This window comes from Elephantulus edwardii, unplaced genomic scaffold (assembly GCF_000299155.1).
Source record: "Elephantulus edwardii isolate Elephantulus edwardi_28Jun2011 unplaced genomic scaffold, EleEdw1.0 scaffold00023, whole genome shotgun sequence".
NCBI classification, from domain to species: domain Eukaryota; kingdom Metazoa; phylum Chordata; class Mammalia; order Macroscelidea; family Macroscelididae; genus Elephantulus; species Elephantulus edwardii.
In genome coordinates, this window is record NW_006399773.1 from 12,849,632 (window position 1) to 12,862,937 (window position 13,306).

General features: G+C 35.0%; 1 protein-coding gene across 4 annotated transcripts in view; it reads left to right on the forward strand.

Moving 5' to 3' along the window:
* Positions 1-13,306, forward strand: part of PCDH9 (protocadherin 9) — a 1,403,702-nt gene that overhangs the window by 876,439 nt on the left and 513,957 nt on the right. For 2 of the 4 annotated variants that reach the window (XM_006882718.1, XM_006882719.1), the window contains one exon: positions 10,132-10,333. In XM_006882718.1, the coding sequence (XP_006882780.1) occupies positions 10,132-10,333 (202 nt within the window). The remainder of the gene's footprint in view (positions 1-10,131; positions 10,334-13,306) is intronic. The other 2 variants (XM_006882720.1, XM_006882721.1) reach the window with 1 other exon arrangement.

The window sequence follows — 13,306 nt, forward strand, 5'->3', positions numbered from 1 at the left end:
GATTGCCTCAGATTGGTGATGTCCCCATGAGAAGTCCTAGCCTTGAGGATCCTGTGAATCATTTCTATTCTGCACATATGGGCATCTCATAAATTGTAATTATTTGACAGCAACTAACAACAAACTGAAAAAATAAGGACGTATGAGGTGGATTGATTCAGTGACTGGGATAATCAGGATGGGAGTATCAGAGACAGTGCGATTGGCACAGGACAGAGTAGAGTTTAGGGCAGTTGTACATAGGGTCGCTGTGAGTCGCAAGGGACTCTATGGCACATAACAACAACAACAACTCATTTGAACCAAGGAGAGGGAAAAAAAACCCCACAGCTTTCTAGGAACCAAGAAAAGTCTACAGTCTCTAATTTCTTCTCTATTTTTTATTTTATAGTTTGACACAGTTAGTAAACAGAACAAGGGCCATGTGGACATGGACATATCTGGCCATTACTAACTCCGCCTTAGGGAACTGTCCTTGTCAACAACATCAACAAAACCAAACCAATCCCTATGAAGTCAGACGTTTACATGAGATGCTCCTGCCCCTCTTTCTCCTCATCCAAACACCAATCTTACTACTCCATGGAGTCAAAGTCTGTTAAAATACCTCACACACTACATAGAAACATATTAAGAAAATCAAAAGACTGATTCAGATTAGCGGCAGAAAACAGTCTCTCAGTCAGAACAGCTCTGACTTATGTTCTCAAGCCTCTCAACCTTGAGCTTAAGGCCAGTGTTAACAAAGCTCTCAGTTCTGCCAATTAAGTCTCTTCATTCCCCAAAGTTGTCCAACAAAAAATTCTCAGCTCTGATTCTGTAGAAGGTAGCAGTCCTAAGGTCAGTTTCATCTGATGTGGAGTCCTTGGTCCTCTGCTTTGGCCATGGTTGCTGGTGTTGAAGTTTTAGGTGGTACAAGAATCCCTGGCCCTGGAGGATACAAACTATATCCCTGTTTCTTCTGGGCTGGTGGTGAGGTTCTCCAATTCTAAGGATGAATCTGTTCAATATAATGGTGAAACTAGCCAGTGAACTCGTGGATTGGCCAGACTAGTCCCCTTGGGGATAAGTTAACATATTCTATTTGTATACTCCTGCTCATCCACATGGCAAGGTCAGGCAATGGCTTAGGAAGCCATTTTGAACAATAAACACCCACCACTACAGTTAGCAATTATGACTGGCAACAAATCAAGGCTGCGCTTGAGCATAAATGCAAAATATAAGTAAGTACACCTTATTGTTTCTATCTTTAAGCTAATGATACCATCAAAGTCTCCCATTCACTTAACTATCCTTGCTCAAGGATGCATAATTGGCAAGAATTTGAAGAAAGTCACTTCATAGAAATTTTATCTATATGTTGGCTAAATTATCATATGGCCTGATGGATGAAATTAAATGTCCCCTTTCAGAACTTGTTCTGATTGTTGTGGCTTTACAATATTTGTCTTAGTCTCTACTGTACCCTTACTGTTTACAATAAAATTTACTGCAAGGATCACTGGTAGTAAGTTCTTAGGGAATATTTGTCAAATGGATATCTGCTAGAATTAAAAATTATAGTTTTAGTTCCACAGTGACATCTATAAGACAAAACACTTTACCTTAATTAATCATTTTGTAAAGTAGCAAAATGATACATTGCCTCCCTAAACAACTATCATCTCAAAAAAATTGTAAATTTAACACTAGCAAAACCACTTCAACTTTATATTCCCAATAAACAGAACAGAGACTTAATTAAATGTGACCTTTGGACTAGTAGTGTAACTCCTTACAGACTGTGTAAGCCAGAGTTCCCTTCCAAAATCATTAATGCAGAAATACTTTTGAAATGTGTTCTACTCTGGTACTCATCTTTCAAACATGAATGAAGAAAAAGGTCAATTAGTTAGCTTTAAGTTAAGCTTGCAAGTATTTAGAACTATAGGCAATTAAACTATATTTATCTAACACTTCCTATGTCACATTCCATTTTATTTCTGGTAAATTTTATTTAATTCTGGGTTTATTAAAAGAAATAGTATGGTTAGAAAGCATTCAAATAATTACAAGTGAACTGAAATCATTGATTTTTAGTTTAAATCGGATTGTTGTACCTTATGTAGTTTCTCTCATGCTATCAAATAACTTGAAGGAAACGTGTTGGATTGGCATAAAAATGTTTCCCCTTATAAAACTGGAAAGATTATAATATTTAATCTTATAAAATACATTTGTGTTAAAATTTAGTCACAAGTCTCTGAATTCTACTGCTTGGGATGATTTTCTATGCTGCTTTTAAAATAAGATGTTTTTATGACAATATCATTTTGAAATAAAAAGAATATATTTAACAGAATTTAATAATGAAACAGAGAAAACATTAAGTTAAAAGATTCAACTTGTTTTGTCTTTTACCATATCACAGTAGTTTTTATTCCTTTAACAAATACAAAAATAAAACCTCAATTTAGAAATATAACATTAGGTAGCTATAGACAGAAAGCCATAGAGACAAACTAATGATATTTTACTTATAAACTTGATCAAAGGAATTGAATCAGAAATACCAATATAGGATTAAAAAGATAGACAAATAACTAAATAAATCCATGCTTAAACATTTAAAATTTCCTTTTGTAATTATATTTTTATAACTTCATTTTTACATAATTATTCTTTAAATGGTATTCCTTAATTAACAAATTCTGAAATAAATTCTTCTTGTTGAGAATATACCTATCAAACCACCTGCCAATTTAATAATGCTTTTGCAAGTATAATTCAGTAACTTTCATTATATTCTGTAAATGATGTAACTATTCTCTCCCTCTTTTTCCACATTGTTTCTCTTCCATTAGAAAGATACACTACCATCTATGTTACCTATCCAAACTTTTGAATTGCTATATTGTTAGATCCCAATAAATAGATATATCTTAAACTAGCACAATGCTCAAGGTAGATATTCTTTATTTTTCTTGTTCCCTAAAGTCGTATTTGCTTTTAAGAAAATGATAGACTCTATTTTTTTTTGTTTCATCTAAGGTAAAAATTTTAAAAGTACCTCAGGAAATAGCATCAGAGGCTTAATATAGTCTCTAACAATCTAGAAAATTCAGATTCCAGGGAAATTTGAAATTCCATTCAACATTTCCCCCTATTTTATTTTTTATTGTTCTTTGAGTAAAAGTTTAGAGGCAAACCTGATTTTTCCATGTGACCCTTATGAAGATCTTGTTCTGAAACATTAATTATAGTCTCCACTTTGTGAAAGACCTCTTCCCATTGCTTCCTGTGATTTTTCTTCTCATTTACCCTTTTACCCTATCTCTTTCTGCATCCTGAGGATTTTCTGTGGGCAAATCCTTCTCATTCTATAATATGATTTATTATGGAAAGAAGTGAGCACATCCTTGATATTTTTGTTTACCTTAAAAGTATGTTTGCTTTTCTGGTTGAGCACAAGGAAAAATTTAGTTCTATATTCAGTAAATGACTGAAAGCCATAGCTTTGGTAGTTACACCAATGTCTATTAAACTTGAAAATCTGCCCATTTTTGTGACTTTGAGTTTTGCTTAACATTCTTCTTCTACTCTCTCTAAGGCCATCCCCTGAGATTCCTTTCTGAGTAGTCACATATAGTTCTTCTGGTCTCAGGATAGTAGATGTTAACATTGAAGTCATCCATTAGTCCTTTGAACTAATTGTTTCTATTAATCTTTAATTTTTTTTAACTAAAGTGTTTTTTTAATGCTACTTGCTTACTAAGTTCATAGACATTGTTTTTCACACCGAATCTCATCCATTTCCTTTACCCACCCCTCCCTCTTCTTACATTTTCTTTGCTTTTTTTTATTCCAGCTATGGGAAGTTCAATAATTGCACCTTAGTCTCTCACATAAGTCTCCAATTGTTACTGACCAAAGTTGGATATAGAACTTTGTTTTTGCAGACTAAGTTAACTGATTGACCTTGACTATGTCTCCCAAGACTATAGACCCAAGACCCAAGGCCCTATGATGTTTGGAAAGGATTAAGAAGATTAACTGATATCACTGTCTGGTTGTATGGCTATTGGCCCCTCTATGTACAAGGATATATTTCCAGTGTATGCAAATTAGAAATATACATGTATACATGTCTGCTGACACATCTGTGTATGATCTTGCATGCAGTCACTTTGACCTGTCCATAAGTTTTGGTTTCTCCCTCTTTTAATTGAGATTCTGCTATTCAATCTTTGCTCAAAATACCAGTACTGATAGCTGAGTACCACGCAGTTCTTCTGGCATTTCACATGGTAATGGAGGTGTTAGTAATGTTCACAACTAGACACAAATTCATTTCTTCCTTCTATCCCTACTCTTTTCTGTTAATGAAAGTATAGAGACCAATTGTATACAACTTTGCAAGTTGTTGTTTTGAGGGTTTGTTCTTTTTTAAAAAAAATTGTATTGGAATAGTTCTAGATTCATGTTATTTTGTTGATTAGACAAGATAAGACAAAAATACTGAATTGCAAAGACTGAACATCAGATTCTTCTCTAAGAAATTAGAATAGCAGAGAATAATTAAAGAGAATGCTTGCCATTTGTTAACTTGATGATCATCTGTTGTTATTCAGAAATTTCTGTTCTCTTGATCTATAATCATTACATGTGGTATAAAGGGACACTTAAAAATGAAAATGCTTTTAAACTACAAAAGCACAATGGATTTTTTTAAAAAAACTTTTTTACTATTTTATATTGGTTTACATACAAAAGTCATATACTTAAAAAATTTTATACATTGTGATTTGGTTATATGTATTGTGTTTCATGCATTTGTCTATTTACAAAGTACCATAATTTCACCACTCAACAATACTATTTAAACATGAGGTATATAAACATTTAAGATATAGTCTTTTTGTATTAATACCCAAAGACATATTAGAAAAAATATGATGGTATTTAAACATATCTATTAATCTGAATTTTTATAGAGTAGATTTTAAATCTTTCTCATATCAATTAACTATTCATTAACATTTTTAATTTTATGTAATTTTAAATTGCATATTATACAACTTACTAATTAATCACCTTTTATATATTACACTATTTTCTGGTATGTTACTATTTATGCAAAAACCCTATGAAAATTACCATCAAATCATTGCATATAAAGAATTTCTTTAGACTAACTGCTCTGGTGCAGCTTATTAATAGTCAGGTCTTAACCAGAAGATTGATGGTTTGAGTTATCAGAGAGGTACCTCAAAAGGAAAAAAAAAGTACCTTTACCCTTTCACATGGATGACAATACTACTTTGACACTCATGGAGATATCTTGATTCAGAATTGTTCGGACAGCTTGGAATAGCGATTGATCACAATCTTAGAATTGCAAAATTAGTAGTGAACACTTTATTGTGGATAAGAAACTCCAGTAGTACACAAAGAATAGGATTCATTCAAGTATCTCTTGAGGTGTCCTTGTAGCAGGAGAACATATATATCTCCCTAAGCACTCTTGAATTGTCCCTCTTTTTTTCTATTCTACCAATTAGGGAAAAAAATAAACAAATCATAGTAAAAAAGTAATTGGTGATGCTCTCAGATAGAACTGGCATGAAGCCTTCACATTTGAGAATGCTGAGAACACCCGTATTTGTAAGCTTAGTCTTTTGCACTTAGACAGAATAGAGATTCTAATGAAAATTTTCAGTGGTCTGAACTTAATATCAATAGCCCTGACATAAAATAATGTAAAGCAGCCTTTGTGGTTACTGGTCTCCATCTTATTATTTCTCAGGGCAGTCAGGGACCTGAAGCTAACCTGTCAGTGAAGAATCAGATAAACATATGTGATATTCAAACCATTAACCAGACAGAACCCATAGTAATAATGCTTCCCATGGGAGAAAATGGCATGAGTAAGGAACATATTTCTGAAAACAAAATATAAGTATCCTCTGTCTGGAAGTCTGAAGTAGTTGCATGATCACATGGAGTGTCCCAGTTCAGTCAGGCAGGGTTTGACTACATTCATAATCAAATTGGGCATTTTTCTGTGGTGGTGATAAGCCAAAAAGCAAATCTCCAGATGGGTTAGTAAAAACTTCTCCTTCTTTGCTCTATCCAAATATACAAACAATTATAGGCTTCTTGATAAGATAATGGAGAGAAACTTGACTTTCTCTCAGCAGAAACCATGTCCTCTGGACTGTCAGTTCACCCCACCTCACACTCCCACCAGAGTGGCTTCACTTCAGATTAGCTGCTGAGCTGACAGGATGCGCAGACTCATTACATTGCAGAGTATGCAAAGATTCTGGGGTTCAGCATTTCTCTTCTGAGAGAACACATCCTTTTCTTTCCTTTTTCTTAATTGTTTCTCCCCCTCCCACTCCTCGCCCCGTATGTAGAAATTGCGACTTTAAAGCTAACCATATATAGATAGACCTCAAGTTTAGAAAGAAAAACCTGTCACCACGTATTTTAAGAATTCTAGCTAGCCTGTGCTGCGTACCTACTGCGTGCCAAAGGGGTAGGGAGACTAGGACAACTTCTTTTCTCTGTTATGAACATTGCAAACAGTCCTTTGTAGAAAGCACAATTCTCTCCATTTGAGAAAGCCAGTTAAGAAAGATGAAGCACCTTGCCCCAGTCTAGTCGCTGCAGAGCTAGGGCTGGGAGCCAGGGAGCCTGGACGTCTGGGAGCCCCGAGGGCAGGTGCTGCTGTCTCCTCACCTGCTGCTGTTCTGCTCAACTTCACGCACAAGCTGGAGTTCTAGAAGATGCCTCAGCTCCTCCTCCTTCACTTCTCTTCCTTCTTCTGCATTCTCAACTTCTTTACATCTTCTGCTTACATCAGCCTTGCTATTTCACTCCACCTTCTACTTGCATCAGTCTTTATGGTGAGAAAAGACACTTCATCACTTCATAATTTGTTTCACTTTGTAATAGCAAGGTCTCTCTTCTTAGCGTACAGGCGTCACCACATCCCAACCCCCAATGTTGTTGTTGTTGTTATGTGCCGTTGAGTCCCCAATAGACAGAGAAATTGTATACTGTTCTTTCATTTAAGACATAGATATATCTGTGAATTAAATTAATTAGAAGATATCTCCATAAACCACAATAGTTAAATAATGTATCCCTCTCATTTACAGGGTCTCTAAATTTACATCTTTGCCTCAGAATACACTATTATCATATGTTAAAATATATCATTGTATATGTGAGATGAATTCTAATAAGCTACATGAGAAATAATTTTGAAAAACAGAGAGTTGCTTTGTATTCCTTGTGTTATCAGAGTTCCAGGAATGTAAAGGATATTCAATAAATATTTGTTCTAGTGCCCACACTGTGAGAAATGTTAGATTAAATCATAAGTGCTATTGCATACCTGTGTATCTCACACCACGGAGGAAAAAAAAAACAAAAAGAAAATCTTTATTGCAATTAAATCATCAGTTATCTTTAGAAAAATATCACAAATATTTTTAATGCCATGAGATACACATTTTAGGTATAGAATTGTACTGCTAACTCAAAGGACATGACTCTGTCAGTCTGACAATTTCAGTGTATCTATTTAATGTGTAAATATATATATATTCATACATCCTGTATACTTAGAAGTAGCCATGTTCTCTGTCCTTAAGTCTTTATTCTGTATCATAAAAGTTTATTGATGCATTAAGGACATATTAAAAGAGAAACAGAAAATTCATGTATTATTGGTTTTTCTAACTCTCAAAAGCATAGGAGATTGGATTTATAGTAACATGTCTTATAAAATAAGGAGTCTAATGAGCGGTACATTCCTAGTACTGGTACTAGAGTTTGGCTTGCATGTTGTTTAGCATTTACCTAGGGACCTTTCAAAATCTATTAGAAGGAGAATTTTAACACCAAGATAGTTGTGCATGAAGGTCAAATGTGGTACAATGCACTCAATTAGTAAAATTTGTGATTATGGTTTATGTGATCTTGGAATCAGTTCATTACAAAATGAACTGAACTATCAGCACATTTCACACAGGTCATTGTACAACCATAAAGTGATTTCAGCTCATCTCCATGGTGACTTTGAGCTGCATTTGAACCAATGACCCATAGGAAGGTGGTTATATTCTATTTTTCAATCCATAAAAACACATTTATGGAGTAGTTGAAGGTTCATCTTTATTATATTTAGCCTCTAAATAAGTATTTTTTTTACCTTTTTTGAAAATGAGTACAATCTACAAGTCATCTATTGAAAAACTGTAAATGTCAAATGCAAAATAATTGTATTTGATATCATACATGTTATTATATTATTTTATTTAAATATTTAAATGTTTATTAAATCTGAACAACTAATTATATGTAGCATCATAGTGAAGTTTTGACTCAAAATAAAAATTAGGTATTATCATAACTGCAAATTAGGATATATGTAGACATATATATGTTGTTGCTGTTAAGTGCCATCGAGTCACAGACGACTCATAGCGACCCTATGAAAGAGAGTCTTCAACGCTTGGGTGTCTCTCATCCTAACTCCAGGGTCATAGGTTTTCCGGAGGCAAGCTATTACCTTCCGGACAAAGTGGATGCCACTCCTCCTCCTTCCAAGCTTGTTTTAATCGGGGAGCCCCACCCCACTCTCTGTCAGCACTGGGTAACCAACCATTAACACATTTGACCCATCAGTGTCACAGTGTTCAGCCTCACAGCAACCACAGTGACAGCTGTAAGGCAACTTGTACACCAGGGCTATATGATCTAGAGGAATGTCTGAACAAAAACAAAATATATAGACATATATAAAAAAAATATATATATATATACACACACACATACATATACCTATATACATATATCTATATATATTTATATCTGTCTATATATCTAGCTATATCTATCTATCTATCTATCTATCTATCTATCTATCTATCTATCTATCTATATTGTTGATGTGTACTATCAAGTTGGGAATGACCCATAGCTAATGCTTCAGTGGGTTTTCAGAAGCAATAAAGAACCTGGAAGGAGATTGCTTATCTTTCACCTGGAGGACTTGCTTTAACTGAAATGCATAACTTTGGAATAACAGCGCAGCTTCTTAACACTAGGACACTAGAGCTCTTTATATTTAATAGACATGTATTGCTTATCTATTTCACTAATGTGTAATAAACATTCCCTACTGCACAGGAGCTCAGTGAGAATACACCAGCTGTTCCAAGGGAAAAAGATGGTCCATCTCCTTCCATGAGATTTACAGCCTCTGAAAATCTGCTTGCGGGGCTGCTCTGAGGCTATTCTGATTCACAGTCAATGAGTCAAAGTTAGTTCATCTAGTGAAGTGGTAACATTGACGGCAAATACCTCAAACACCTTTAAGATGGTTAATTGAGTACAACCAAAACCTTTCCTAATATACTTGGTTAGTTGGTGTTACTTTATAATAACTTATTAAATTAGCCTCTGTTATAGAAAAGAGATTTTTCTTCTTCTTTTATATCAATAGCAATTGTTTAAACAGAACAAAACCAAAGCCACTGCCATATGGTTTATTATGATATTGAGCTAATTTATGCAAAATAAATTAATTTCATAAATTGTTCATAAATTTCATGAATAGTTCTATTATTTCTTGTAAAGACATGCAAATGCATAGCATGTTCTTTAAATACTGCAGGAAATCATGTTGGAAATGCAGCCATGCAAAAATAATTTTAGAACAATCAAACCAACACGGTGTTTAGTCATTCGGGAAAACTGGGAATGTCTTATCATCTATGTATTTATTCAGCTCTATGGGACAAACTTATATGCAAAATTTTGCTGACTTTAACACTTCTCTGTAGTTTAGTTAACTAATGTAGGTATTGTTATTGTACTGTATTGCCACATTTGCAAAAACTTAAAATTAATTTTACATCTGAAACTGTAAAAGACTGAGATTCTTTCTGGAATATTCTAGTTGAACTTTACAAAGTAAATCTCAACTAGTAAATGTTTGCTGTTTAGCCTTTGGTTTTGTTTTGCTCTTCCATTGGGCTGTGTGTTAAAAGCAAGTTTGGCATTTAGTGTTGGGTAGTGCCTATGTTTTCTGGGTGGAGTGTTAATCAGCTTGTCCTGTGGTCTTCTTTGTAGTCGCAGCGCCGAGTTACATTTCACCTGCCAGATGGCTCCCAAGAAAGCTGCAGTGACAGTGGTCTAGGGGACCACGAGCCGGTGGGTAGTGGAACGCTGATCTCACACCCTCTTCCTCTGGTTCAGCCACAGGACGAATTCTACGATCAGGCCTCTCCGGACAAGAGGACCGAAGCAGATGGCAACTCTGACCCCAACTCTGGTGAGTCACCTGAGACGTTGACTGCGTGGGGTTTCGCAGTATTCGGGCATGAAGTTTATCTTTGAATTGTGGGTGGGCAGATGATTCTATGCGAGTCATTGTGTGTACTCTGGTTGTTTTTGCTGGTGGTAGAGTCTTGTTGTTATGAAGGTCAAATGTGTCTATCTATCTATCTGTCTGTCTATCTATTTCTCAAGCCTAATGTGCTTGATAGGATACTCCTGTGACCTAGTGGTAAGGAGCTGTACTACCAGCCAGAAGGCACAGAGAGGTTCAAATCTGCCCGCTGCTCTGTAGGAGAAAGATGAGCAATTTCCTAGTGCAATTTCCTGGCTCTGAAAACCCACTGGAAAGTCAGCTGTGGGTCAGTTACAATTCAGTGGTACATGACGGCGATGTGCTTGATACTATGGATGTTCCATTGTTTGATACATCACTATTTATGAACAGTTTAAAAGGGGGGAAATGTTCAGATATAATTGCAAGAAGCTATTGTTAATTGATATCTCGATAGAAAATATGTTAAAATCTGGATAGTAAATATGTTAAAATGTGGAACAATTCTAACATATTAGTATTGTTTAAGTATAGCTTACTTGGACCTATAGTCAGTGTGTATGGACTATCTATGGGTTTTTTCCTCATTAAACACTTGGAAAAATTTGAAATATTGAATAGTGTTGAAATAAAAAAAAATAAAAGATTTGATAGTTTTGAAATTAAATGCGAAATGGAAAGATAACTTCCTTTGTTTCTGGGTTTTGTCTTTGTCTGTATTGATTTGTGGTGATTTACTTGTAATCATTATGTTGGACAAGTAGGATGAGTGGGGCCTAAGCAAGGGGAGTATGTTCTTTCCACAATCCCACACTTCAGCTCAGAAAGTACGGTCCGTTCAAACTTTGTTCCATGTGACTTACTACTTCATTGGCTTTTGGAGAAAATTTTGCAGAAACTCAATGCCATAATTTTGTGGGTGAAAAAAAGAGAACGCGAGTGAGAAATATCAACTTCAAGATATTTCTGAAAATATTATGTGCTTCAATTTAGTGATGAGCTCTGGTAGCTTGAGGTAAGGAATTGAGCTCCCAGTGCTAAGATACCTGGTTCAAATCTACTACATGCTCTGTGGAAGAATGATGGACAAGCTTCTACCATGTGATTTACTACCTCTGAAATCCCACTGGAGACTCAGCTATGGGTCAGCTCTGACTCGATGGCACATAACAAAAGCATAACTGTCATGAGTTTGTTCCGACTCAAAGGTACTTAACAACGTATGTTCAATATAAAGTAACAGCCAAAGTTTATATTTTTGTAAGAGGGGTTTTTTCCCCCCTTAATTCACCCATACATATCCTGTAACTATTTCAGACTGGTTGTCTATAATAGGTAACAGGAATATGGAAGTTTCTTCCTAATTTTCTAGCTACTCAACTGCTTCATACACAAAGATATTTTCAGAATGTCTTCTACATGAGAATAAGAAGGGATTTTTAAAGGGGTGGGGAAAGGGTTTTTTTAACTAGTCTTATTGTGATGAGATTGCAATATGCTTTTGATTGTATTGTCATTCTGTACTGTCTAGGCATATAAATAGACTGTTTTAGAGGTAAAAGAAAAGGCTGTGTCCTTGTTAGTTCTGCTGTTAGCCCAGCTTTACTACCATCTCTATAGATTCCTGATCTGTGGTCCTTTCCTTATCAACACATTAATAATCATATCACATATTTGTACCTTCTTCCTATTGAATCCTTCTCTCCACCCCAAGATTTTAGCAGGATCTTAAAAAAAACCCCAAAAACATGTATGCTAGTTCTGACTCTTTATGTAGTTAGTCATGACTAGAGCTTGATCAAATAAGGAAAGCACAAAAAGATATTTTAATTCACATATTAAGAACCTTGGGCCATTCATGAAGGTAACCTGGTATGTTTAATTTGGTAAAACTATGTTTTTCATTTCTTTAGCTAAGTATAAGCATCATCAAAAAAAATCTTCCTAGAATTGGGTAAAATATTCAGAAAGATTAGATTCACAGTAGAGAAACAACTCTTTAAACACTCTTTCTCAAGCCTCCAATTTCAAAATATCAGTAACGGAAATTTAACTCGTATCAAACCTAATGTTTGGCCAACTGCTCTGTCAATTGAGTGTTATGTGAGAATGTTGACTTGTTTTGCCTCAGGGCCTCAACGAAGCCAAGACAGACAGACACCATTTGGACATACCAGGACAGCTTGTTGCAGAATTTCTTTATAGAATTTACCAAACATGTTTTATAAAAGTATCTCTCAAGCAGTTTGTAATACATACAGACCCAGCTGGAGGATTTAAACTTAATAAGCTTAAGTCTGTGCTTCATGATATTTTTTTTTTCCAGCCAGATTCTGAAGTATTTAAGATCGTATGCAAAAATGTCAGGGTGCAGTGAGTTTAATCAGTGGCTTTCGGAAGCTGTTGAACATCTGGGTAATTTTCTAGTTAACTAATTGAATTAGAGATTTTAAAATATTCAACTAGAAAACAGGGACAGCTTTGAGGTTTTATTACCTTTTTGAGTGAAAGGATCGTTAAGTAGGGTATTTTGTGTATTCTGTGTGCACATGCTATCGAGTCAATGAAGAGTACTGGAGTAAAGAATAAATTTGCTAAATCATGTACTACGTTTCTGATATAGACACAACTAATATGAAGAAAAATAATTGCATAGTTGTTTTTGAACTTCATAAGGAATAACAAAACTTCTACTTATTCCTGAAAGTTCATGCATGTTTAAGTAAAAAAACAAACAAAAAAAAACCTGTCAATATTGTTTTTGTTGTTGTTATGTGCCATCGAGTCACTTGAGACTCATAGTGACCCTATGTACAACATTCCTAAACTCTGCTCTGTCCTGTGCCGATTGCACTGTCTCTGACACACCCATCACTTTACCCCAATCACTGAATCAATCCGCCTCATAGAGGGCCT